Genomic DNA, 26054 nt, shown 5'->3' with positions numbered 1-26054 from the left:
CCATACCCCGCTCTGATCCAATCAAGTCTCTTGTCTGCAGGCCTGTGGACACACACCCACACATTCTCACACACACACACACACACACACACACACACACCCTACCCCCACCCTAGTATGTGTGTGTGGCGTAAGCTGAGACAGGTTGGCACGCTGGCCATCGGAACGAGAGAAGTGTTCCCATGTCGCATCCTTCCGCTAAGGTCCAAAGAGCAAATAAACAAGACGGATCCCACACACTGCACCTTGTGAGCCCCGGTCATAATCCTGCACACAAATGTCAACAGTTCCACTCAAGACTGGTGGAGGGGGGTCAGAGGGGTCAGCGCTGGTTCAAATGGGGAGAATGGAGGGACTGGTGGCAGGGGTGGACATGGGGGATGAGGTGAGGCTGAGTGGGCCAGCAGGGTTGCAGTGGGGGGGGCGAAGGCGGAGGCGGAGGGGAGGGGAAGGGAGGATGGAGGCTGCTTTGGTGACATTAGAGGAGATAGAGCATTTCAAAAGCTCCAGTAATCCGCCAGACGCACACTTCCCCTGTCAGGCGGGGTCAGCCGATAAGCCAGAGGAGCTGTGTGTAATGTGCGCCATTAAAACCCATCTCATCCCCCACAGAGGGGCAGGCATGTGCACACTGGCATGTAACAGCTCCCTGTCCCATCCCAGAAATCATAAACACACACACACACACACACACACACACACACACCGGCCTACATCAGCTTGAAAAACAGCATAAATCTCTCCACTAATCTGGTCAGTATTTATCTGATGTTTAACATAATTAGCTTGTAATTACCAACTCTGAAGTATCCTCTTTATTATCACCACCATCATTTATCTTACGCCACTCCATAAACGCCTGATCAAACTCTGTAAAGCTCTGTAAAGCACACAAAACAGCTTTAAGAATCTGCCAAGTGCTACTCCTTCAGGGTCAGATCGTTGATTTCAACAGCGTTTGCACAACGTTTGCTCGTTACTTCGAACTGCAGCCCATGGGCCCCATTTGAAGGATGGACAGCTCTCCAATTTCACCACGAAACCCAGACCCAGGGGGGTCTTGAGTCACAAACACAGCTATCTTATCCCCCGCACACATAATGACAGTTACGCCCCCTCACTGAGCTTGGGACCTGAGTCCAATGAGATGTTCCGAATGGAGCACCGATGTTTTTTTTTTCAGCAGCAGAAAAGCAGAAAGAAAGAAAGCCTTGCCCTCGCTAAATTGCACGATGACACTGACAGCATGAGCAGGACAGAAAATTGCCAGAAGATTGCCCTTCCTCACTGTTAGGTCTCTGAGATTTTAGCAGACGGGAGAGCGAGCGACAGGCTCGGCAGGGAAAATAAGAACAGCAGGAGCATTTGAAGAGTGGCCACACCGGCAGACTCCAGCCAAAAGTGCCAGAGAAACTGGAGGAGATGGAGATGGAAAAAAGCTGAATAGCATCAGCAGCCCGTGGCCCCCTCTGCTTGAAAACTCCACCATTACCCCAGCCAATCCTCACACCAATGAGAGAAGTCATTCACAAGTCATTTGCCACTTGGAACAAAAAAAAAGATTAATTTTATTCCACAGAATTGGGACAGTCTTGAGGACAAAACACACCGCAGAGGCGCCAGGAGAAACCACACTGGGCCCTTTTTAGATGCTGCATATAAAGCAGCACTGACACTACAGTAGGAAACACCAGCCAACACATCCAGAGCCACGAGAGCCGTGAGACACATAAGATAAGTCATAAGAACACAGTGATATCTTTTGAATCCAGTGCGCTCATGACACACTGCTTCTCTCCCACCTCTGTTTGATGTTAGCATAAGAAAGACACAGAATCTTCCGCTCTGCATCTTCACACCTTTATATCTATTCCCTGGCTGGGGCTCACGCCTGTGTGTGTGTGGCCTTTCAGTGACAAAAGAGGGAAGGCATCACCGCAGAGAGACAACGTATACAAAACAGACGTCTTGGATCCTCTCGGTCCGAAAATCCATTCGGTGAGACGCTAACCTTTCCTATCAGAGCAGTCATTATTCCCTGACTCCGGCAATTACCCTAACTGTCTACCGGCAGCATGCAAACATTGCTAATTAATTGCAATAATTAAGATTAATTCCGAAATGTCATCCCTTCTCCCCCGTGCAGATGTTTTCCGCATCCTTCACACACAACTTTTTTGCTTGGCACGCAGCAAAACTTTCTGAGGGGAGCACTCGAGGGAGGGATCTCAAATTTTTTCCACACTCCGGCGGGTTTACCCAAACACGAATCGCAGTCTCCCAACCTGCAAACAGAATTCACACTTCTTTGACAATGTGACACTTCGGTTATTCAGAAATAAACCGGAAAATAGAAAGAGAAAAGCACAGTGGAGCAATACCCTGCTTGATTCACCAAACAATTCTGACTTAGGCTATTAGACCAACTCTTTGTGAAGCATTTAAAAGACCAGAAAAGGACTAATGGATCCAAAAACGAAGTTAACACGAGGTGACTCATCTCTCATTTTCTATTTTCCTCACCATCTACTCATTTCCAGAAAAGGAACAATAGATTTAGTGGAAAAAAAAAACTCAGCTATCATCTCTAAATGCCAGCAGACTTGGTTCTTATCAACATTCCTGCAAGCAGAGAGGAGGAGAGCCAAGGTGAGGCAGAGCAGATCAGCTGTACCTGGGCGCCATTGATTTTTCACATCTCTTTGAGAAATCGCAGCAGGCTGCAGGTCATGCTTAATAGATCACATTTTGAAAAGGGTGGATGGCATTGGGGTGGATGGGGTTGGTGGAGGAGGCTGCAGGTGGCAGTGCTGGATGGATGGTGGGAGGGGGGTGAGAAGCATTCCACCATTCCTGCCTGCCTTTGCGCTGAGTGCCACATTCCCTCTCAGCACTCAACACCCCCCATCCTACACCCCCGTGAAAAAGCCAAACCTCGGAGCTCGCAGCGAGCCCTGCTGTATCTTGGAGAAGCCTCAATAAAACAGGATTTGTTCCAGTTGTTTACCAGGGGAGGGGGGTGGTGGTTGGGGGGGGTTGAAGAGCAGCGGCCGGGGCAGGGAGAAAACCGCTAAAGCCGACAGCTGCCTGGCAGCCTCTCAAAACACAGCTTAGCTTCTTCTCTCTCTCCTCGTGCCCCTGGTGTCACCCTAGGCACTCACCAACTCTTCAACGCCCCGAAAGAAAGAAAAAAGTCTGATTATTCAGACTGACTGACACTCAGGAGCACGTCGATGCGACCAAAATGGCCGATGTTTAACCCTTCCACAAAGCCTTTTATTCCCTGCCCCAATCTCAATCATCGCCGGCTCTGAACAAGAGATTTACCGGGGGCTTTTTTGTCAACCACTAGGTGGCGAACTTGTTTCATGTTTGGAGACGTAGTGCTTGCAGGAGGAGGAAACGGAGGAAAGGTGGCATGGAGAAAAAAACGGAGCCAAGGAGAGGCTGGCATACGTCGGTAGTGCATAAATATGCTGGCTTGAGTCCAAAAATAAATATCTTTGGAGGAATTCTGGGGGAAAAAGTTTCACGGTGGACATATTTGCAAAGTATGATTTGCTTTTCCATGTGCAGATTGTGTGTATGTGAGTGTGTGTATATGTAAGAGTGTGTGTGTGTGTGTGTGGGGGGGTAAGATAGAGGGAGAGAGAGAGACAAAGAGAGAAAGAAGAGAATCTGCTACAATGCAGGCTATTTCTACACATACAATGCACAAAACTATTATGAAAAGAAAAAGACTACATGAAAACCTAAGCTGAGCTTAACCCTCTTCTGAGGCAGAGGGAAGAGAATGCCTCTCTCTCTCGTCTTCTCTCTCTTCTCTCTTTTCTCTCTCTCCCTCCCTCCCTCCCTCTCTCTCTCTCTCTCACTCCTCCAGGTCCAGAGTCTTGCAGATCTCCTTCGATGGACTTTAAGAGCTAATTGACTTTAACAGCTGATGAGAACTCTACAGAGTGCTAATGCCATTAATGAATCTGCATTTTTATGTGGGCGAGCGGCAATGAACCTCCGTTTAAGTACCCGCTTCCCTTTTACACTCGCAAGGCCAGAGGGATGCACATGCCCATCTCAAGCCCAAACTCGGTGACATCGGAACACGCTCTCCCACCGAGTTTCACCAGAGGCTCAGAGTGGGCTTCCGGCTGCTAATGGATGTCACGATTGGTTCCAGCGTTCACTCATTTCATGGTGTGGTCTCATCTGGAAGCGCGTGTGAGGAGAACTGGATTCTGCCCTCTTACATCAACCTGTGTGGTTGGCTGCAGCCAGCTGGGAGCTCTTCCAGCTCTCTCCTCCTCTCTCCTCCTCTCTCCTCCTCTCCTGTGCTTCGCTCTGCGTGACGGAGATAACCGCCCCAGCCAAAGAGTTCAGGACATTCTCCCCTCCGGTGAAAAAACCCACCTCGCTTCAGTCGGTGACGACACGATTGCTATTACCTTGGTTTTTTGTCAAAGGAGCTAGGGTGGGTAAACATCTCGCAACTGTAGAGGATGCCAGTCCAGTGCCTGCCTGAGGTGATGCTAGCGCAGGACGGGTTGTTGGCACAGACTCAGATGTAAACGGATGTGATGTAGTGGAAGGCTGAAGAGAGGAGCAAAAGAGTGGAGGCCGTGTGTATGCGCGCGTGTGCATGTGTGTGAATGTGTGTGTGTGTGTGTGTGTGTGTGTGTGTGTGTGTGTGTGTGTGTGTGTATGTGTGTGTGTGTGTGTGTGTGTGCGTGTGTGTTTGCTCTGAGCGAGGAGAGGTGACCCACATTGCTCTCAGTTGTGGCGCTTGCCCTGCCTGCCACCGCCACCTTACCCACCCACCGCTATGTCTTTGGCACACACACAGACAATACACACACACACACACACACACACACACACACACACACCCGGAGAAAAACAGAAAGCAGCAGAGAAGAAACGCACCACAGGGGAAACAGGTAAACAGGCTCTCCTGCTTTGCTCCCTCTTACCCTCCCCCCATGCAATACTAAACAACAACAACAACAACAACAACAAGAGAGAAACAGAAAAATGGAGATGCTTGGGAGGTGATAGCATTGGGGGTGGGGAGTTGGTGGGCAGGTGGACATTCGAGAGCTACACACCCGGTCCCTTCTCTGTTTCGAAATCTATTTTGGTTGCAGTTGTGTCTGCTTGGAACCTTGAAGAGCGGAGTGGCGACCTGTCTAAAGGTTTTGTTACCCTGGCCGACCTGAGGCAGGGCCGTGGGACCCTGTGCCTCTTGACCTGCCCCCAGCCCCCGGTGCCTCCTATCCATACTGCAGACACATGCAAGGCTCCAGCTGAACACTACATCTATTAGGCTTTAGCCTCAGGGAGTCCGTGCCAGGCTGATCTGACACACAGACCCCCGGGTCTTGTGGAGTTTTCTCTCTTTTTTTTTTCTTTTCAAGTCCTTGTACTCGTAGTCGCTGCTTGACGTCCTCCATGTTATGTGAAGCCACGTCCCTAGGGACGTTTTGGACTGTGAGAGTGTGTGAGCGTGTGTGAGAGTGTGTGAGCGTGTGTGAGTGTGTGTGAGCGTGTGTGAGCGTGTGTGAGTGTGTGTGAGCGTGTGTGAGCGTCTGCGAACAAGGACCCGAGCCGTGCTCCTGGTGTAAGCACAAATGCATTGACCTACATTAGCCCTGCTCAGCATTACCGAGTGAGTCATTTCACATCAGCACCCTTTAACATACACACACACACACACACACACACACACACACACACACACACACACACACAGTCACATACACACACACACCCACACACAAAGTCACTTTCTAAACACCCACACAAAACATACACACCGGAACATCTACACACAGGTTAAAACACAGACGCACACAAAAACATACACTAAAAACACACAAATGTTCAATATGCATACTGGACACACACACACACACACACCCACCCACACATACACTAACACACACACACACAAACACACACACACACACGCATACACATACTCATACACACACTCCCCACAAACACACACAACACAGCCTAACACAGGAGGCCAGCACACACACACAAACACATATAGACACACCTGAAAGCCCTCTATTCAGCGGGTGAACAATGTGCAATCAGAAGCGTAGCCCTCTCAAGGTCTTGCCCCTAATATGAGCCCCTGTAATTAATTGGCCGCTTAACGTGTGTTTATTGAGGACGAGCTTGGGTTCTGCTTTAGGGAGGCTCACAGGGACCAGGCTCTGACAGACAGATAAATCATAGCCTTGCACATCTGTGCTACGCCTCCGCACACCCCACACCCCACACCCCACACCCTACTCCCCCACACACACATCCACACCCCAATACCCACAAACACACACACACACACACACACACACACACAAACACCCCTCCTGCCTCTTATTCCCCTACAGATGAGTCAAAACCAGAAGTATTATTGGTGAAGAGCTCTCTCTCCCTTTCTCTCTCTCTCTCTCTCTTTCTCTTTGTGCCCACTGTGCTGTGCTGAGAAAGGTTACTTCTCAAAGCCGTTTGAGCTGGGCGAGGTATGCGCCTTCCGGCATTTTCCAGGTGCCACAGCATATTCCCCAGGTCACCCTCTCAGCCAGCAGCGGGACGCTGTAATTTAAACTGTAGTCCCCCTCCGTTCCACAAAGGCTCCACACACACACAAAACACACCCTCTCTTCTCCTCACTGTCAGTGGTGCAGGGCCGAGGGTGAAGTGTAAATCTGACCGTAAAATCTCAGCTGTGAGATCTGCTGACCCCGTAAATTCCCCCACTGTCGCTCTGGTCGCCGTGGCCACCGCCGATGTCCTCCGCTCGGGCAGGGTCGGCCTATCCCATCACCCGCCTGCGGCAACCCGGAGCATTAGTCACGGATTACACCGTCCACATGCCGATAAGAGCAAATGGTTATCTGCATATGCCGGAGATGAGGAACGATCATCTAATGTTTCCCTGAACGCCCCCATGCTGATCGCTGCTGATCCATCCGTGACCCCCTCACACGAGAGGTCAGCTTGAGGTGTGGCAGAGCACACCACCAATGCAAGGGCAGCCGCAGCAATTTTTAAAGGACGCAGCGTCCTTCCTTTCTCCTATTTCCCTTCTCTCTCTCTCTCTCTCTCTCTCTCTCTCTCCCTCTCTCTCTCTCTTTACCGGGCAGCCGGAGTGCATTGTAAATAACCCAAGTAGCGTGCGCACGCCAGTAAGACTCAGGGTCACGGGACAAAAGGGAGGCAAAAGCGGAGTGAAACTTTCAGCAAAGCAATGACGTCAACGTCCGTGCCGACGTGGCAGATTGAGAAAGGGGGGCGCACTTTCTCGAAACCTTGTGGATAGAAAACTGCCCCCCCCCCCCCCCACCCCACCCCCCAAGAATGTCATGCCGGCCAGTCATCCATGGCTTCTGCTCCTGACGGATATTCCTTCCTCCCATGGATCACATCAGATGTTTACTGTTATGAAATATGTCCATTTTCACACTCCAGTTAGAACCTCTTGAAGCAGGTAACCGTAACGAGGTAATGGCGCATTTAAATGTTGTTGTTTTTTTATAATTTTTTTGTAACAGCAGACACGGTGTGTGTGCTATAAATAATACCGTGCCCTCTTCCTCCATGAGGTCTTGACAGTAATGGGGGAATATCAACGGGAGGCCATTTGGATAATAACCCTACGCTACAGGTGCTGGGCTGGAGGTCAGTGGCATATGTGCAAATATCAAGCCAGGTTCTTTTGACCTGCATAGAAGTGCACAGAAAACCTGGCTGTCGGCTACACACCCCACCTCCACCGTCGCAGCCGCCGCCGCCGCCACCGCCAGCCGTAAGTCTTCCACTAATCTCCAGCGCTAAACTGCCTCTCCTAAATTTAACAGACTCGATACTGTCAGTGGGTGACAATGACTGCTGTCTGACTGCCACAATCGAAGCGAGGTGAATCAAATCACATCAGGCATTTTCTCTCTTTTTTTCCCTTTTCTTCCGCAGAGGCAGAAGTGCAGGTGAAAGTGGCTCCAAACCAAGTTAGAACAGCTGTGACGCTGTTGCGAATCAGATTTAGCTCGATAATCAACTGGGTGGGTGGGTGGGGGGGTTTCTTTATGAGCAGAAAGAGCTTTGAGGGTGAATGATATCAGGTTGCCTGAAAAGTGAGCGGGCTGCAGAGGACACGAGGATGACTTTGTCACTCTGTGTGAGAAGCCACACCTCGCTATGACCTTGGACAGACCTTGTCTACATGCAGCGCGCCCGCAGGAAATTACACAGTGGGGTGTGTGTGTGTGTGTGTGTGTGTGTGTGTGTGTGTGTGTGTATGTGTGTGTCTCTGTGTGTTGAAATAAAACCCTTTCCACATCATAATTTGTGTGTGTATGTATATGTGTGTGTATGGTCACTCTAGGGCGTAAGTGTCTCAGTGTGTGTAGCTGTGCTGAGATGTAAGACGAGACGGGAGACGCGTCTGTCCCCAACATCCCACTCTGTACTGAAGGGGGTAACAGGATGTCTGATGAGGGGACGGAGTGGAGGACATATGTCAGTGTGGGAGCAGAGGAGAGTGACAAAGGATAAGCACAAGACAAAGGGTGTGTGTGTGTGTGTGTGTGTGTGTGTGTGTGAGAGAGAGAAAGAGAGAGAGAGAGAGAAAGAGAGAGAGAGAGGGAGGGAAAGAGAGACAGAACCCACAGTGAGAAAAAAAAAAAGAAAGAGACATGTGTGAGCTGCTAGTCTCATGGGCGTACAGACACACTCACACACACACACACACACACACACACACACACACACACACACACACACACACACACACACACACACACACAGCTGCTAGTGAGCAGTCATGTCATTCTGCATAGGAGGCTAGCAGTCCACTATAAACACAGCCACAAGCCACAACCTCAGTCAGATAGAGTTACCATCCTCATCCCACCCCACCCCACACCAGAGGGGCACTTTTCCCAGTCCATTCTGACTCTCACAGCCCTGCGGATCACACCATTATCTGGATTTCAAAAACAACTTGGGCCTTGTCATTGAGTAAAGAGTTCTCTCCTGAGAAGTATAATGAGTACAAACAAGTATAAATAAAAAATTAGCTCTTTCAACAACTTTAGATAGATTTGATTAAAATTTCATTATATCATACATGTTTGTTTACTGGAATTAGGTACAATCCAATTAGATTAGTTCCATGGATTAAATGTACCTATCTGCTGAATGCCTCTCATTGCACTCAGTGTGACGCTGTGCGAAAATAATAGCTTTTATGGGGTTGCAGAAACCCAGGCATGACTGTGAAGAATGCTGTTATGCGGCGCGCCTGTAACTCTGTGTCGCCATGCGTTTCTCCGACATGAATCTTAACACATCGCTCTTGCTCCGGCACACTGATATCTCTCCGCAGAGAGACGCGCCGTGCTCCCTGAAGACGCGTGTTTCCACGCGCGAGCCGGAGCTGGAGCCGGAGCGCCGTTCCGCGGCGGAATGACTTCACCGTGACACAATGATTCCCATCAATTATGGATGGGCTTAAACTGATATCACGGCTGCTGGGCCCTCGCGTTCTGGCGGGGCCCGTATTCTTTTACTTTCGGCTATCGTTCTTCCCCAGCTGCCGCGGCTCCGTCTGCTCCTCCCGGCACGAGAGAAAATGGCTTCTGACCCAACAACTGGCCCGCGGCGTTTCGCACACGAGTCAAACTCTTCTGTTTCTCTCTTTCACCCCATTTTTCTTTTGTAACAAGCGTAGTCTCCTGGCGAATCATTAGCACATTTCTCTGTTCATATCTGATAGGGCTAAGAGTGCAGGGGCAGGATCCACTGGGCCACTAGACTGGGCGAGGAGTTGAGAGGGGTAGCGACAGGTTAGCCGCCGGTTCAGCGTGGTATCTCTCGGCGGTGAGATAACACCGGACGGTAATTGCTTGTGTCCTCTTGAAAAAGGTCTGCGAGCAAATGAAGTGTATGAAGGAGAGTCAGAGGATGAAACGTTATTTAGAGCACGCGTCTTTAAGTTGTAGAGAAAACAAATTACCTTTAATTGACCGTAATTACAGCAATTAATATCAATTTGAGATTGAATTTCTTGAGGGGGTTTCCCTTATTTCCAAGGGAATGTTCAAGCACAACGGTTTACAGTCAAACCCAGCTGATACTGTAATTAGATGAAGACTATATAATTAGTCATTATTAGCTAAGCCATTATATAAGCAGAGTGGAAACTACAGTCACGGGCTTATGAGCTGTTCACGTTACTGTAAATACAGCCATGCTGAATCCATACGCATTGAGGGACACAATTCTTTATTTAAAGAGCCTTATTTAAAGTATATCATATCTACAAAGATAGAGGTGGCGGGTGATGTTGGGCAAATGTGTGCACAGTGTGGCTTTGGCGAAGCATTGTACATGTTGGGTCAAAAACCTACAAACGAGATTTGAAGTGTTCATGCTCACTAGAGAGCTGATGTTTTGTAGAAGTTGAACTGAGAACTGAGCAGGTAACCAAATGTACAGGTGTCCTATATCTCATGCTTGGGTCACAGGTGTTAGGCTGCTCATTTTTGTGCTCATTTTTCAAAGCTTTTATAGTAAAATATTGCCTTCTCCTCTTTGTCAACCTGGACATTAAACATGATATCAAAAGCACAACATATTCCGCAACATGCCTCCTGTAGCATAACATATGATGATCAGCAGCTGGTTAAACCCCATCTGTTTGAGAAGATTTTAATGATGAAATAAAAGTGTAATGAACGTTTAAGGCAAATCTACACCAGTGGACTGAAATTGATGTAACAGTTAAGATTGAAATGACAACATATCAGATGTCACGTCATACAAACTTACATTAAACCGGCAGTCTATGCAAGCTAAAAGTATACGCCATATGTATATGTTAGCCATATATATATTTGCATATCATTTATGTCTTAATTGTCTGTTCATTTTATGATTAATATGTTAACAATATGTATTTCAACATAATTGATGTCTAAATTGTCTGTTAATTGTATGATTAATGGCAATATTTGGTAAATGATTGTAGGCTATATTTATCTTTATCAAATATAACTGGTGTACAGCTAGAAAAATACTTTAAAATTCATTTAATTTCCATTTATTTGCTTTCCTCTCTCTGTGTCCTCCCACCCCCAACCCCACCTCAACCACTGTTGTTCTCTAAGTAAACCTTCCCGTGACAGACGCCTATGGTATGCCAACACACGACAGCACCCTGATCATTTGCCTCTTGACCTATGACCCTTCTCTGTTAGGCCTCAGGTCAGACTGGCCAGCGCCTCTCTTCCACCTGGTCTGTCTGAGAGGAGGTGAGGTGACTACAGGGTGGCACATGCTTCATTGTCAGGCTTGTACCCCTGTTATGCCCCATAATGACTCTTCACCCTGACTTCTCTTGCGTCCCCACGACAAAGGCACATACCACAAAGCAACAGGCTCAGGGCTTGTCTCGTCACCTCTGCCCCCTACAGCCCTCGGTTCAAATGCTGTGCTAACCTCTTGTTCCAAATGCAGCACCCTCTTTGAAGTGCCACGTGGGTGTGGGTTTAGGGGCAAGTTCAGTTTAATGCACCAGGCATGCTCAATCAACCAAAGAATACATACATGAAATGAGGAGACAAATGGCACTGCCAATCTCAGCTCTGTCACCTCATCCCTACTTCTAGATGTCTGGAAAGAATTTCAGTGTTCTAATTAGAGTGAAATGCATTTATACCGAGGGATCTTCTGCACGATTGATGGATACACGTCAAAATCCGGATCGGATGAGTTTCCCAAATGTACGCTGGGAATCCAGAACACACTTCAGGGGGATCACACACAACATACTTCATCTAGGCTGTGTGGTCTTAAGCCCGGGAATTGCAACCACAAAAGGACAACGCAAGCTCTTGCCTTCCTGTATGTCTTCTGGTGATTAAAGTGCATTTTAAATGCAATACCTAAATATACACTTTACTTCCTGCAACAGACTTCAAAGGCAAAGGGAAAAAATATTTACATAAACAATTTATGAAGCCGTGCATCGTTATAAAGCAAGATATAGCCGGTACACATTCCTGTCTTTTTCCCATTGAAAAATTAACCTTCGGTAGCTCCGAGGGCAACTTCGAAATGTCAACACGCTCGTCTTGAAGGCACTCTCTGCCCCGTAAACATTTAGCGCGAGGCCTGTTCATCGCATACTAATTAGCATACTATGGAAGGGCTCTCCGCCATGCCCTAACACAGAGCTGTGAATATATTTAAGCTGATATCTATTAATCCACAGCAGCCCACCGGCTTGCCCAGCGGTGAACACATGTCTGTACCCAGCCCACACATCATCCTGTGCCAGCCGGGCCGAGCAAGGCATGCTGGGAAACCTTGGCAGAACATGAAAAAAGACCATGTTCCTGTATGTTTTGGCTCAGAGCAAGGTTGATGCGCTGCCCAATCGCGTATGTGTGTGTGACTCCCCTGTCTCAGGCAAATGACACGCTGGTGAACATTTCGTTTTTTTTATGCTGTTTTTCTTTTCTAGCACAGGGTTGGTTGGGGGGTGGGCTTGTGGGGGTACAATGAGCAATTTCTTGTCTTTTTTTTCCTCATCTGAGTGCAGACTGTTGTTCCACTGTAAGGCTGGCTGCTGTCGTGGGACGGGAATGGCATTATTCAGCCTAATTGCCATCCTGCTGTCCAGACAATGCCAACTGGTGCGTTTGAGTGAAATCTCCAAAATCCTCATTGTCGCGAGCCAGCACATACGTACACCCTCTGCTCCTCCTGGTCTCATGTAGGGCGCAGGAAATGCACTGTGACAACACGGGGCTTAGCACATCAGTACAGATGCTGATAAATATTTCACAAGGGCCGCCAACGGCAAAGGAGGAGGAAACCTTTCTGTTTTTTTTCCCCTTTCCCTTTGCTGGTTCTTCTCCTCTTCCTCCTTCCCTCTTCCTGTTTGATCTCCCGCGGCGTGTCACACTGAGTCCCAAAGTCCTACTCTTTGCTTGCCATTCTATGTCAATGGCATCCATAATGGATGAAAGCAAGCAGTTCCCATTACTATTAATGCCGTCTCCTGGTGCAATCTAGGCGCAATGCATTATTATTTAAATCAGGTCCAACTCCCCTCCCCTTCCCTCACCCCACTCACTGTAATTACCATGGGCTAAAGTGGGCATACAGTACCTCACGTTATTGTTTTAAGAAGTTAGATTCGCCCATCCTCTTGACTGATTTGACAGCGCAGAAGCGGCGGAACCGTTAATTAACCATCTGCGAAAGGACAGTTATAGTGTGGGTGACTCGCCGACCTCTCCGAAATAACTCTTTGGCGGCGATTGTCAAATTTACATTCAAGAAATATTTCACCGGGGTTGGAGCTGTCCTCTGCCTCACGTTTTTAAATTACCCCCTGACACAAGAGAGGTGACTCATACTTTTCTTAGTCATTCAATTGATCAGACTACTCCGTGTGGGAAAGAAAAAGGAGTTTGGCGTGACATGTTTGACAGCTCCAGTGCTTCTTATGGTCACCCAGTAGCCCAATGGCTTATTTTAGAGGGGTTGTAGAATGGCCAAGGATAGCTTCTCAGATCGCCCCAGCTGCATAAGATGGCAGCTCGGAGTGGGGCCAAGAGCAGCGCGGTGTAATCGTGAGCGAGAGATGCTAATTGGGTGAGAGGCTCTCACCCTCAGTGTCTCTGGTAAAAGACACCCCGATAATGATACATGTCCCCTCGTACTGAAATAGACCATGGGATCGCAAAAGACACAGGTTAGTCAACAACCTCTGGGGCCACATGTGACCAGCCAGCGGGCTAAAAATAAGACGAAACTTTAGCACATTCACAGGCACTAGGAAGCCATCCAGCCATCAAAGAGAGTGTATTAATAGAGGCGGAGCTGTGTGTTTCTCCAACAAAACAACATACTCGGTGTTAATTTAAGTGTCAGGCTCTAAAGAAGTTTGCTCCCCTTGCCCAAGCGCACCGATTACCCACTCTGAATTCATTCATGTAAGAAATAAATGTTACTATATTCCCTGGCGCCTCCTGTGATTTTAATGAACACTTTGTGCCAAGCAGAAAGCTATTAGAACATAACGTGTGGATTATAAACACAGCCTTTTGCAGCCCAAACCAATTAAAAAAGGTATCATTTGGTTTAAGCTTGACACCGCGGTTAGATTCTATGGGTAAAAAGTAAAAAGGTCAAAAGCCTCTTGTGGACCTTTGACATTGAGTTGTACTTTTATCCTTTTTCCACAGCATTTGAACTAAAACAAAAAGTTCAGTGTAGGACTAAGCCAACTTCTTAGTTGAAAGGGACACTTTATCAAACAGTGAGCCTTATTTCCATTCTGGAAGTCTGTGTGGCCTCCGGTTCAACAGAAACGATGTGGTTTTTGTGAAACACCAGAAATGTTTTTAATTTTTCACGTTTCACTCTGACGGTTGAGAGTAGGCCTAGACTGGGAAAGAAATGTCTGGAGTACTGTGTACCACTAAAATTTCACTGGCTTTGCAGTCGCTCCCACCATCAAACTGTGAGAATCGCCCAGTTACACAAAGTTACCATAGTGAAGCAATTTCCATAAAGAATGCAACTAATAAAAATGTGTGCTTATATGGATATTAATTTACGGGCTAAGTGGTTCACACGGTACAAGCTGTTCAAGCATTCCATGAAATGTATGGAACATAGCAGGTGAAGCAGTGGTGCTGCCCAATTGTCCACAGATGACTGGAGCAGAGAGGGGGTCTTATTATATAATAATATATATATATATATATATATATATATATATATTATAATTTTATAATATTTTATAAAATATTATAAAATATAATATACATTTTATATAATATAACTACATATATAATATAATCTCTAAAATGTAGCATGGTTGACTTCACAACACCAATAACCCAGCAGTGTGCTATCAAATGTCTTAAATCTCCCCCCAACAACTCACTGCTCTCCAACAATAACAAGGAGAATGATAGCCCAAGTATCTTTGTTTCAGACTAAACAGAGAAGAAGAAGAAGGTCTCATCGGGGGCTTTTAATGGACAGAAACCCTATCTATTGTCTTCCTTCTTTTGGCCCCATTTTCTGATCTTAAATCACAGCGGAGACGGGGCTCCTGGAGGGCCTCGCCACGTGTGCTGTCAGTCACGCTCGGCAAACGTGGCCCCTGGGCCACTAGGCCTCTGTAATAATTGTCATTCTATTAGCATGACCCACCTTAACACCCTCCCTCCCCTGGCCCTCCCCCCTCCTCAACTGCCCCGGCCCTCGGCTGGCTGGCTTGGGCCCACCCACGCCCTGCACTCACATCCTCAGCTGTCGGTCCTGGTGCCCCCCCCCCCCCCCCCCCCCCCCCCCCCACACACACACACACACACACACACACACACACACACACGCGCGCGCACACACACACACACACACACACACACACACACACACACACACACACAGAAGCCTGGGCCACACAAACAGTGGCCTGCTGTCGTTTACTCACCCTTTTGCCCTCCTTGCCTGGCGCTCCTGACTGACCCGGCATCCCGGCCTCCCCCTGGGGACACAGGAAAGAGGGAAACACTATCAGATGGGACGTTAAGGAACCGCTGTGTGTGGTACCGCTCTACAGCCCCCGGTGAAGAGTTGAACTTGTTGGGCCTTTTGTTGCTGCAGCATAGAATAATGGGCTACAGGCGGAAGATGGTGGTGGAGTTGTGTTTTTGTTCAGTACTCACCTTGTCCCCTGCAGGACCCGGTAACCCCTGCCGAAGACATCAGAACAGAACAGATACAGTATTCCACTATATGCCCCCAAGCAGTCTGAATATGGCTAATCCAGTTCTAATGTAAATGCCTGATACATTATGCTAATTGTTTATTTGAAAATAATTTACATGACTAAAGTACAAATATGTTATATTCATTAATATGGCATACTCAAACACCCATTTATAAGTCATTCATAGACAAGGTCTGTTTTACCTGATCTCCCTTTAGGCCTGTCATTTCAGTCTGAGAAAACACAAGAGAAGAAAATTAAGACCATTAACCACATTCCTACAACAGCGATTAAAAGTAGCAGTTAATGCTGTTTACTGTTGTTGAAAGTCACACAGGTGTTTGTTTGATGTTTGATAGAAACGTAGTCATTGTCGACAGGTTTAAAAGCCCAAAGCGCTGGTAAACTAGGCAGAGGCCATGACCTTTTTGCTTAGGCAAGTTGTCTGTCCACACGGCCATACTAGAGGGACTGGACACACCAATGAAAACACACACACACACACACACCCACACACACCCACACACACACACACACACACACACACACACACACACACACACACACAGACACAGACACAGACACACACACAAATTGACTTTCACATGACAAGCAAACATTTGGTCATCCTCATCAGCTTGCATCTTCACAAATACTGACAACTTCTCGGAAACAACGGCAAAAATAGCCGTTCATTACACGCATTCAGAATGTGAAAGTCATCGACCTGGAGGCGGAAGCGGTATTTAAAAATCCAGGCTTTAACAAGGATTGACAACACTTTGGTATTTGCTGTAAACAAGACTGACAGCTCCCAAATGACAAGCTATTTTAAAGTGCGTCAGAAATATCAATGACAGAATTACTCAACAAACAACATTTACAAGGGATGTACAACGAGACAAGCATGCATCCATCGCCCCCCTCATGCAAACATGGCTGCAGAAAACACACACATACTCCTCTCTGATCTTCAATATGTAACATTTCACACTCTTGTCGTGTGCCCGGACATTCTTGCGTCAAAGACTTGGTGACATGATGGTCACGCTCTTTGTTGTCAGAGCAGAGATCGGTGCGATCACACCTCTGCTCGTAAAATGTAAAATTAGCGGGAACAAATAGCTGCTCATGCCGTGACAAAGTTCCCCGATGGGTTTACTGAGTGTTTTGGGTGACATGAAAGAAGCAGGGGCGAGCAGAAGGCTGGAAGAAAACACTGATTTAAACTGGCAGCCCTATCCTCTCTCATGATGTGCTAGTAATTAGCTAACCATCCATGGTATACTTTCTGCCAGTCTCATTTCCCCCCGACTCCACTGATTCCTGAGAGTATACAAACCATACGCATGTGTGAGTGACCATGTGTTTACATTCACGCATTCCCTCACAGTATGAATTTCAAGGCCATCTTTGGGTTTAGCCGCGAGATAATGGTGCGTGGTGTTATATTCTTATTTTGAGGGCGTAAAAAAAAAGGCCACATCCTCAATTATGAGAGTAGAATGGATAAAACTCGCCGCCTGTTCCCTAATGGATTGTGCAAATGCTGCGGATAAATACTCAAGGTCCTCTGGGACACAGGCTGAACAGACCGTGTCGCACAGGAGCCAATTCAATCTCACAGGCCTTCTTGCCTCAACTGAACTGCCTTTAGAAAAACTGCACAACAGCCCTTAACCATTTCCATAAGCATTCAGAGGCAGGCACTGTCATAAACTATGCTATGCTATGCTATTCTGTGCTATTCTGTACCGTGCTACATATGCTTGCATGCACAGCCTCTGTGCCTCTCCCATCAGTTCACCTCAAGGCTCATTGAAAAGAGCTGCATGACATTCCAATTCACAGTACAAACCACAATCTTGTCACGCCACTCGACACGATGCTAGACTAGACAGCAGGGAGACAAATGCATTCCGTTTGGGAAGATGGTTGTCACCTGCCTCAGCCGATAACCTTTCCACAACTTCCTTCCACATGATGACTGACTGATGCACACACAGGTAACTACCACCTTGGTGTTCTCAGATAGATTTCCAATGTAATCTGAAGTGTCAGGGTGCTCAATGTCAAGCCATTCTAAATTGGGTGCCAATGGCACGCTACACGGGCATATTTTAAGAACCACACTGTGCGTGTTGAGTTTGCAGTGTTTGGACATGGCTCAACCACAGCTGCTGTCTACCAAGTAATGAAACAGAAATGTTATTCATAAATCCTTGGATGGTTTTGCTCAAGCAAATAGGGAGAATAGTTGCCGGTTCTATACTGGTGCATGTTGAAAAAAGGCAATATTACTATCTAGAATCTATTACAAGACAAGCAATATGAAGGGCTATGGCTGGTGCCTATCTAGATTAAAATAAGACTGAGTTTCCTTGACAAACAATAAGGGTCTATGTGCATTCTTAATAATCGCAACTTCCATCTACTACCTGAAAAGGCACAAGAAAATGCACATACACAGTAGAAAATGTTAGAAATATTATTGATTAATTAATACTATAAACTTTATAATAGCCTACAGTATACTGTTACACTGTCTATTAAGTGTTAAACATCTACTGAAAACTCTAAGATAAAATAAAAGCATTTCCATCAACTGTCTGCATCATCCTGCTAACTCCATCCGGCCGGTTGGCCGACTGACTTCGTCTGTCCTTGCTCTGAGCTCCATAATTCAGAGTGAACACGCCAGTAATGTGACACCGAGTGTGTTCACCTGTGCTCTTAACCTCCCTCCCAACAGCGAGTGCCAGATGTTTCACAGCCCATCGAATGGCTGAGCAGCGTAAAACCCTGCCTTGCGCCCGACCAACCAGCCGTCAATAAATCCACCATCAGTTTTGGACTATGAGAAAGGGGGAGCACCGACAGCAATCCTTTATGGTGGAGAAAAATTATAATGATAATTTCCCTCTAGCACACGTGGACACACATCACCGCACACTCGATTGCCCCAGACCAGCTGTGTTAGTGAGTGTATGGGACATACATACCGATGATCCTGCAGGGCCAGGTGGGCCAGCGTCCCCCTGTAAGACAACACAAGAGAGATTAGAGCTGGTTTTAAAGCATGCCTGTGCCAATAGGAAACACACTGCACAGTGTAAACATGAGGAAGCCATGACATGCCTCCAGCTGAGGCAAGACACTGGGCGGTATTTTAAGAGCAGCAATGGCCGGCAGAAACATCACACACACAATTGGAAGATTTGTGGCAGAGGTGGTGCTTAAGAGACTAAAAGGTCTTGCCCGTGCAGAAGCAATTAGTTCTAGGTAGGGTGTCAGGCTCAACCAAAGAAGGTCGCTGAATGATCACTTTACAAGCCATGGATAAAGCGCAAATTAAATTATATACGGTACACTGTCAGGGAAAAGCCAGAGTCGGATTAGACAAATAGCATTTTCTCATTGACCTTGTTCACTGCTGTACCAAGAAGCGAACTAGGACTGCATGATTAAATGTCTTATGACCTTTTCAAAGAGTTAATGAGGACAATATTAAAATAATGACAATACCTGTATGACACACTAACATATATTATGTGGGCTATGGCTGTTTATCAATAAGGTTAATTTTCATCACAGTTTGTACTACAGTAAAATTGTAAACTGAATCAGATTCTGGCAACACATAGACTATGGCAGCTGGATACATGTGCCATAACTGTATTATCCTTGAGTTCTTGGATGGGGAACTGGTATTAGTTGGATGGGGAATTGTTAGTGAGAGAATTTTTTTTCCATTAAAAGGCAGGTGAGTTCTGCTAAACTAGACGATATAAAGCGAGAGAGAGAGAGAGAGAGAGAGAGAGAAAAGAAAGATACTGGCTGAGTCTAACTTGACACATAATAAATGCAATAAATGCTATTTCAGGGGCTTTGACATGTGGATGAAAAAGCTCACGGCTCATGCTCGCTGAAATCTAAAGGTCACGAAAATAAAAACCACTTGGCGTCATCACTGACATTTGGGTACGTGTCCACCAACCACTGCGCCACGGTCCCTTCCCCAGGTGCACCGCCAATATTGGAGTCATAAACAACACACCTGTGTCTTCTCTCTTAATTGTCAGGTATGAGCCATCAAGGCTTTCGGAGGCCTTAAATAAATACGGTGAGCTAAACATATAGATTAAAGCTTTGTTACAATAACAAAAAAGGAGAGGCACCGCAGGACAGAGCGTTTGGGAAATGTCACCCGTCAGATGGCGAGTGAGGCGGATGAGGCCTGCGTCTCCCAACCAGAGTAAACAGTAGCTCACAAGACACCTGACTTCCAAAGCCCTGCACTTTAAAACAAAGCAGAGAGAAGCTGAAAAAATAAACCCAGCACACCCGCCCTGCCTCCCAAAACGAATGTAAGCGACCTAATTATTTTTGTCGCTTTCTGGCCTGGAAAAGAAAAAGTGTAATTTAACACGGTTTGAATCACAGGAAGCTGGGGCAAAGAATTTGCAAACTTTTAAATGATACCCCATTATTTATTTTCCAGCACACTGAACGCCTCAATGGGAAGGTGAAGTACAGTAACTTATTACGGCACTTCCTCTAATACCCACCTAGCATTTGTGGGTACTGCAGGTGCAGATTCATTTCCACTAAGACTTTTTTTTTAACTCTAGTGTGCTATTCCACTGAGGTAGGTAAAACAGTAGTAACACAATTCATCTTCCACAGATCAGCTCTGATATGGAACCAGCTCTAGCCACAATCTGCCTTTTTAACTACATACGTGGATTTACTCGGCATGTACGAACGGCACGACAGGTCTACCTCCCTCTGTCAGTTTCAGTACAAATAAACAGTTTCTCTCCTCCGTCCTTGCAGGGGGAGACATGGGTATAAAATAGCTGGTAATTCGCTGTCCTAGACAGATCAACATGGCGAGCTCATTACGGCTTCAAGGCCGGGTGACGGTGCACCTACAATCATGTGCAATCAGACAGTTCCTATGGAAGACAAAAACAATAACAAAAAAGACCTAACCAGAGAGTCTGGGATATCAAAGAAAACAGGCGATAGGACAACTAATTAGAGGAGTAATCCCTCAGCAGTGGAGTGAGTGAGCGAGAGAGAAAGAGAGAGAGAGAGAGAGAGAGAAAGAAAGAGTGAGATTGAAGGAGAAACTCATGCTGAAAAGATACAGCCTCAATGCTTTTCAGCTGCATGCAAAATAAAACTCATTTAAATTCATATTTTTGTGAACAGGCTGTGTAAAAAGACGTGCTGATATGATTTTTTTTTGCTATTTGAGCTTGTTTGAAGTCTGTAGAGCATCCTGCTGTGTCGTCATAACTAGTTCTCATTGACTCGGCCCGACTGCAAAACCTGCAACATCTCCATTTCAATCTGAGGTCAACTGCATTTCAGTGGATATGGATCATTTTTTCACCACGTAATCACTGAGGTAACATTTAAAAAACAGACAGAAAGTCAAAGGCAGAGGTTACTTCAGACCTGGCCGACAAAGTCTGAATTCTCAGACATTAAACAGGACTGCTGTTGGGTCCGTTCACGACCTGTCAGTTTGAAACGTGTGTGTGTGATGTAGTGTTGCTGATGCGTGTTGCTGGACACCTTCACTGAAAGCTTTCGCCTCACATGAGAATCACATGAGAATGGAATTCTGTTTTCACGGGGCGTGTCTATTTTGATAATCATATTAATCACGTGTAGATACCAGCGTCAGGCGTGGACTCTGATCAAAAATAAGTTTGCTGGCAAGATAACGCGACGTCTGAACCATTCCATGGCATGGAGCTGGAAAGTGCAATTACAGGATCATATCTTAAAAGCGACATTACGCAAGTAGCTGGTAAAGTCTACTAGCTTGACAAAAGGTGGCTTTTTAGACATTTTAGCTGCGAAGTGATACTGTATGAAGATGAAACCAATCCATTGGTTCTTTGTGGTACCCTAGGTGAGATACCACGCTGTGTACTAATCTGGCTCTGACAGACACACAAACAGGGTCACCACTAGAGGTGTACAGGATCCTCATAATCTGAATTTGTATCTGTACAGACATTCCAATCAGCTTCATTTTGATGTGTAGGTTGAAGGAAATCCAGCTGCTACACCAGGCTTTTGGCTCATTCATGGCACCTTCTCCGCCTCAATGTGAGAGTTTCTCTGAGTGATAGCCGGGAACAGTCAGCTCTCTAGCTGTTGCCTGTAGTCTCGATCTAGCTACAGATTATACCAATCACTTTTCAATAATATGTAGTAAATTAAAACGACTAGTTAGTCAATTCAAAGTCCTATGTTGCAAACAGAATGGGAATTTGTATCTTGTGGCCATCCACAATGATATGATTCGATTTGAAGAAACGTAATGGCTGACGCACAGATATGGAGCCTACTTTTTTCCTTTGTTTAGAAGGATTATCTGTTTCCATCACATTATTTGTGCTTTCCTGAATAACGTGTTTGTATTCTGCTCCATCCCTAGTCACCAGCGAGAGAAGAAAGGCAGGCACAGACCGATGACATTAGCCATGACCCTTATCAAGCACAAGCAGCAGTAGACTCAAAGCAGAGGTGCCAATAAATAGGGGGGTTCAGAAGACTTGGAGAAAGAAGAGAGAGGAGAGGAGAGGAGAGGTGAGGAGAGGTGAGGGACACACAACAGCACAGGGGAGGAATATGCCCCTTTCACTGAACAAGGCCAAAGGAGAAGGTTGTGAGTAGCATCCTCCCCTCCACCCCTGTCCCTTCTATTGTTATGTGCTTTGCTGTAAATAATAAACATTCTGACTCACTTTATCACCTTTGAGGCCCGGTTCACCTGCAGGTCCTGGGTCACCTTTCAATCCCTGGGGAAAGCAACAAAAAACAACAAGAAAAGTGAACGAATGTAAAACAGGCTGTTTATCAAAAAATGCTCCATCTTTTTCCTCCTGGGTTATGTTGTGGAAATTATGATTGTACTGTGCTATACTGCTTCCCTGTTATGGCAACAACGCTCACCTTGTTACCCCCCCCCTCCCCCAGCCCCACAGTGTCATCAGCCAATATGAGGCCATTAAGCATGTAGAGGCCTGCGGCCCTGGCTGACTTTAGCTTTTTGTAATATTGTCCTCCTCTTGCTGAGAGGAAGGTGGTGTTGTGTGAGGTCCCCCTTTAAATCACGCGGCAGTATTCTTTCTTCTGACAGTTATGCGATTAACAGATATCAACCTTTCCAACCCCCCTCCTGATGCCTCTACCCCGACAATCCCCCGCCCCCAAGGAAACCTCCCCTCCCCCCCTCTAAAAAAAAAAAAACGCCCTGCTGGTCACAGCCAAGATTAGGATTTTCATCGCCTTTGCCTCTGGGCAGGGGCTGTTTGGGATCTGATTGGAGCTGAAGGGCCTCGGGCAAAGTCAGGACACCGCATGGTGAAAAGCAGGGGAGAGGACAGGGACAGCTGAGAGGGAAAAAAAGCGGGTGAATAAACGGCCACCGCCACCATCGCTGATGAATGAGTCCTGACATGTATCGACAGCCTAAATTTACAGCGGGCCTTGTTAGGTGTGACACATTTGGGACGGCAGCAAGAGGCGTTTGAAATAAGTTAAGGGGGGGTTGGGGGGTGCATCGCAGCAGGTCTTGGCGGACGGTAGGTGCTAAGAGGGCTCGAAACAGCGCAATTTGTCTTAGTTAGGCTGCCAAAGTGAGAGGGCCATTAATGCTGAGTTATATCAGCTGCGGATGATGGCCTTCTTTTTATCAGCGCGTCTCAAAGATTCCCAGGCAAAGAGATGTGACTAATACACCCAGTGCCTACTGTATGGAACTAAAAGCCGCTGACAAAAAGCTGACCGCAGATGTGTGGCCAGCCACTTCCATTTACTTCTCCGCAGGGAAAGGTAGTCGAGAGTGACTGGTACAAATGCAGCCAATCCAACTGCAGCTGTCCGCTTGACTTTTTTTTGGCAGTCAGCATGGACAAAGAAGAATACTCCAAATCAGTGGAACTTAGTGTGTGTCAAGAATTGAAACATGAAAAATTATTCTAAAACATACTGGGAAAAAAAGGATTGCACGCTTGTATTGTACCTTGACTCCATGGGTAGAGTAGGCCTATGTGCTAAATGAAAGAATGGTCCAGGGTTGTTCAAAACATTTTCTTTTATTTCTACCTGATAACCTTGACAACCACCCACATTCAGAGTGTATGCCGTCTGGCTTATTTGTGCTAACGTGATTTACCGTCGTTGCACATAGAAAGGGAAATAGTGGAATGAACAGCTTCCCACGGAACATGGAAAAATGGTGACCTAATAAAAGAATCCTAATTCATGAGATACAGCAGTTTAGCTCACAAGCACTGGAGGAAGAAAATTGCTTGCCGTCACAAATGCTTGACCATAGATGTAAATATATCGTGCTGCTGAACATAGACTGGTTGCTTGAATTAGTGGTGTGTTGTCGGGTCAATAAAAAAAGAAATGGATCCATATTTTTCTTTTCCTTTTTTTTCTCACATGGTCGGCTGCTTATTTCGTTAATGTTCCTGCTAGCCTCTCGCCGCATGCCACTTCTTGCTGCACCCGGTCAATATTTATGACACAGTTCATAAACAGAGGAAGCCTTCCTGGGATTACAGTTATGTTCAAAAAGATTGGGGCACTTGATTATGCTTTCTGTGCATACGAGCTGACCAAGTAACCTTGACTGCAATTCAATTAGACCACAGGCACACAAAAGTGTCACAGGGACATCAAAGAGGATCGTATTCATTGGGTGCACGGGATGACCATGAGTCACCCCACACACACACACACACACACACACACACACACACACACACACACACACACACACACACACACACACACACACACACACACTTACCCCACCACCGCCCTCATCCCATCTTCCAAACACTTTCTGGCAAATTGACAATGCACTAAAAGACGCGAGGATGGCGCCCTGGGGGGTCTTAAGGATCTTATCTTACATAAAAGATGGACACAGAGTGAGGGTGGCAGCGGACTGGCGTATGCTTTAAATGAATGGCATAATCAGAGAAAAGAAACGAAGAGATGATAGGAAAAAGAGAGGAGAACGTGACCACGTCTACGTGCCATGGTTACTGCAGGCCACTTCTAAATGATGTATGTTGTTGATCTTCAGAGATAGGTCCCCCTCTCTCCCCGTGGCAGTGTCTAATGACCCCTTCAGGGAAGAAGCGGCCCTTTTACTCACCCCCCCCCCCCCCTGCATGCCCCCCCCAACACCTCCTCCTCCAGCGTTCCACACAGGCCAGGCCAGTTAGGAAAGGCCTCCTCTGCCTCTGCCTCTGCCTCTGCCTCTCCTTCCCACCATTGCTATTGGCTCCTTGATCCGGGCCTTTCTCACTGTGGGGGGGGGCATGCAGTTGTGTCGTTAGCGCCTGGTTGTTGCTCTGGGCGCAGTGGTAGATATGGGGGGGGGGTGGTGGTGGTTTGGTGGCTGTGGGCGGTGGGGTGAGAGGTCTGCAGTAGCAGTGGGGTGAGAGAGGAGATACTGGGGGCCGATGCCCGATGCCTCCTCCTCAGCTTGGGCTCACGGAGCTGCAGGGGGGGCAGCTGTGCGCGCTTGCCTGATAATTAGGCAGAGCACAGTGTGTCCTGTCTCCAGCAGTGGGCCGGGCAGGAGCGCAATCTGGCATCTCCTCGGCAGGGGGAGAGCGCCAGCGCGGTGCGCAGGCAAACACACAAGAGAGAAAGAGAGAGAGAGAGAGACAGAGAGGCAGAGAGAGACCGATACACCAAGAGAGAGAGAAAAGGAGGGAGAGAGAGAGAGAGAGAAAGGTGTGCAAACGTTCACGTACCCACAGATGCGCAAGTACATGCAGACATACACTGATAGAGTGTTATTTAAACACACACAAACAGTAGTGATCCTTTCTCTCTCACAAACACACACACACACACACACACTCACACATGCTGTCTAGCTCTCACTCTCTCTCTCTCTCTCTCTCTCTCTCTCTCTCTCTCTGTCACACACACACACTGACGGACAAATAGGAAGAATAGAAAAACAGAGGCAAGCCCCCAACAAAACATTTCCTTTGCCACTTGCTCCTTCCCTCCTACAGTCAAAACAGATTTAGGTCCTCGTTGAAGCTTTATAGAAAAGCCTTTGTGTTTTATTAAACCTGCCACACACGTCAGATGATTAATCCATGTGTAGGCGAAATAAGTTGCGAAATAATAACGCAATTCTGTCTGTGGTAACATGAGCTCCTCTGGGAAAACGCTGTCATTCATT

The 26054-nt window shown here is 46.9% G+C and overlaps 1 protein-coding gene across 2 annotated transcripts in view; it reads right to left on the bottom strand.

Annotated features, from left to right (window-relative positions):
* Positions 1-26054, bottom strand: part of LOC105890963 (collagen alpha-1(XIX) chain) — a 110172-nt gene that overhangs the window by 63641 nt on the left and 20477 nt on the right. For both annotated transcript variants that reach the window (XM_031579222.1, XM_031579221.1), the window contains exons 14-18: positions 22573-22626; positions 18805-18840; positions 16006-16035; positions 15759-15785; positions 15524-15577 (exon numbers count right to left, since the gene is read on the bottom strand). In XM_031579222.1, coding sequence (XP_031435082.1) covers positions 15524-15577; positions 15759-15785; positions 16006-16035; positions 18805-18840; positions 22573-22626 — 201 coding nt within the window. The remainder of the gene's footprint in view (positions 1-15523; positions 15578-15758; positions 15786-16005; positions 16036-18804; positions 18841-22572; positions 22627-26054) is intronic.

The sequence above is a fragment of the Clupea harengus genome, chromosome 13 (genome assembly GCF_900700415.2).
Source record: "Clupea harengus chromosome 13, Ch_v2.0.2, whole genome shotgun sequence".
NCBI lineage: Eukaryota > Metazoa > Chordata > Actinopteri > Clupeiformes > Clupeidae > Clupea > Clupea harengus.
The sequence above is the reverse complement of the archived record's forward strand: the minus strand, read 5'-3'. Positions and strand labels throughout refer to the sequence as shown.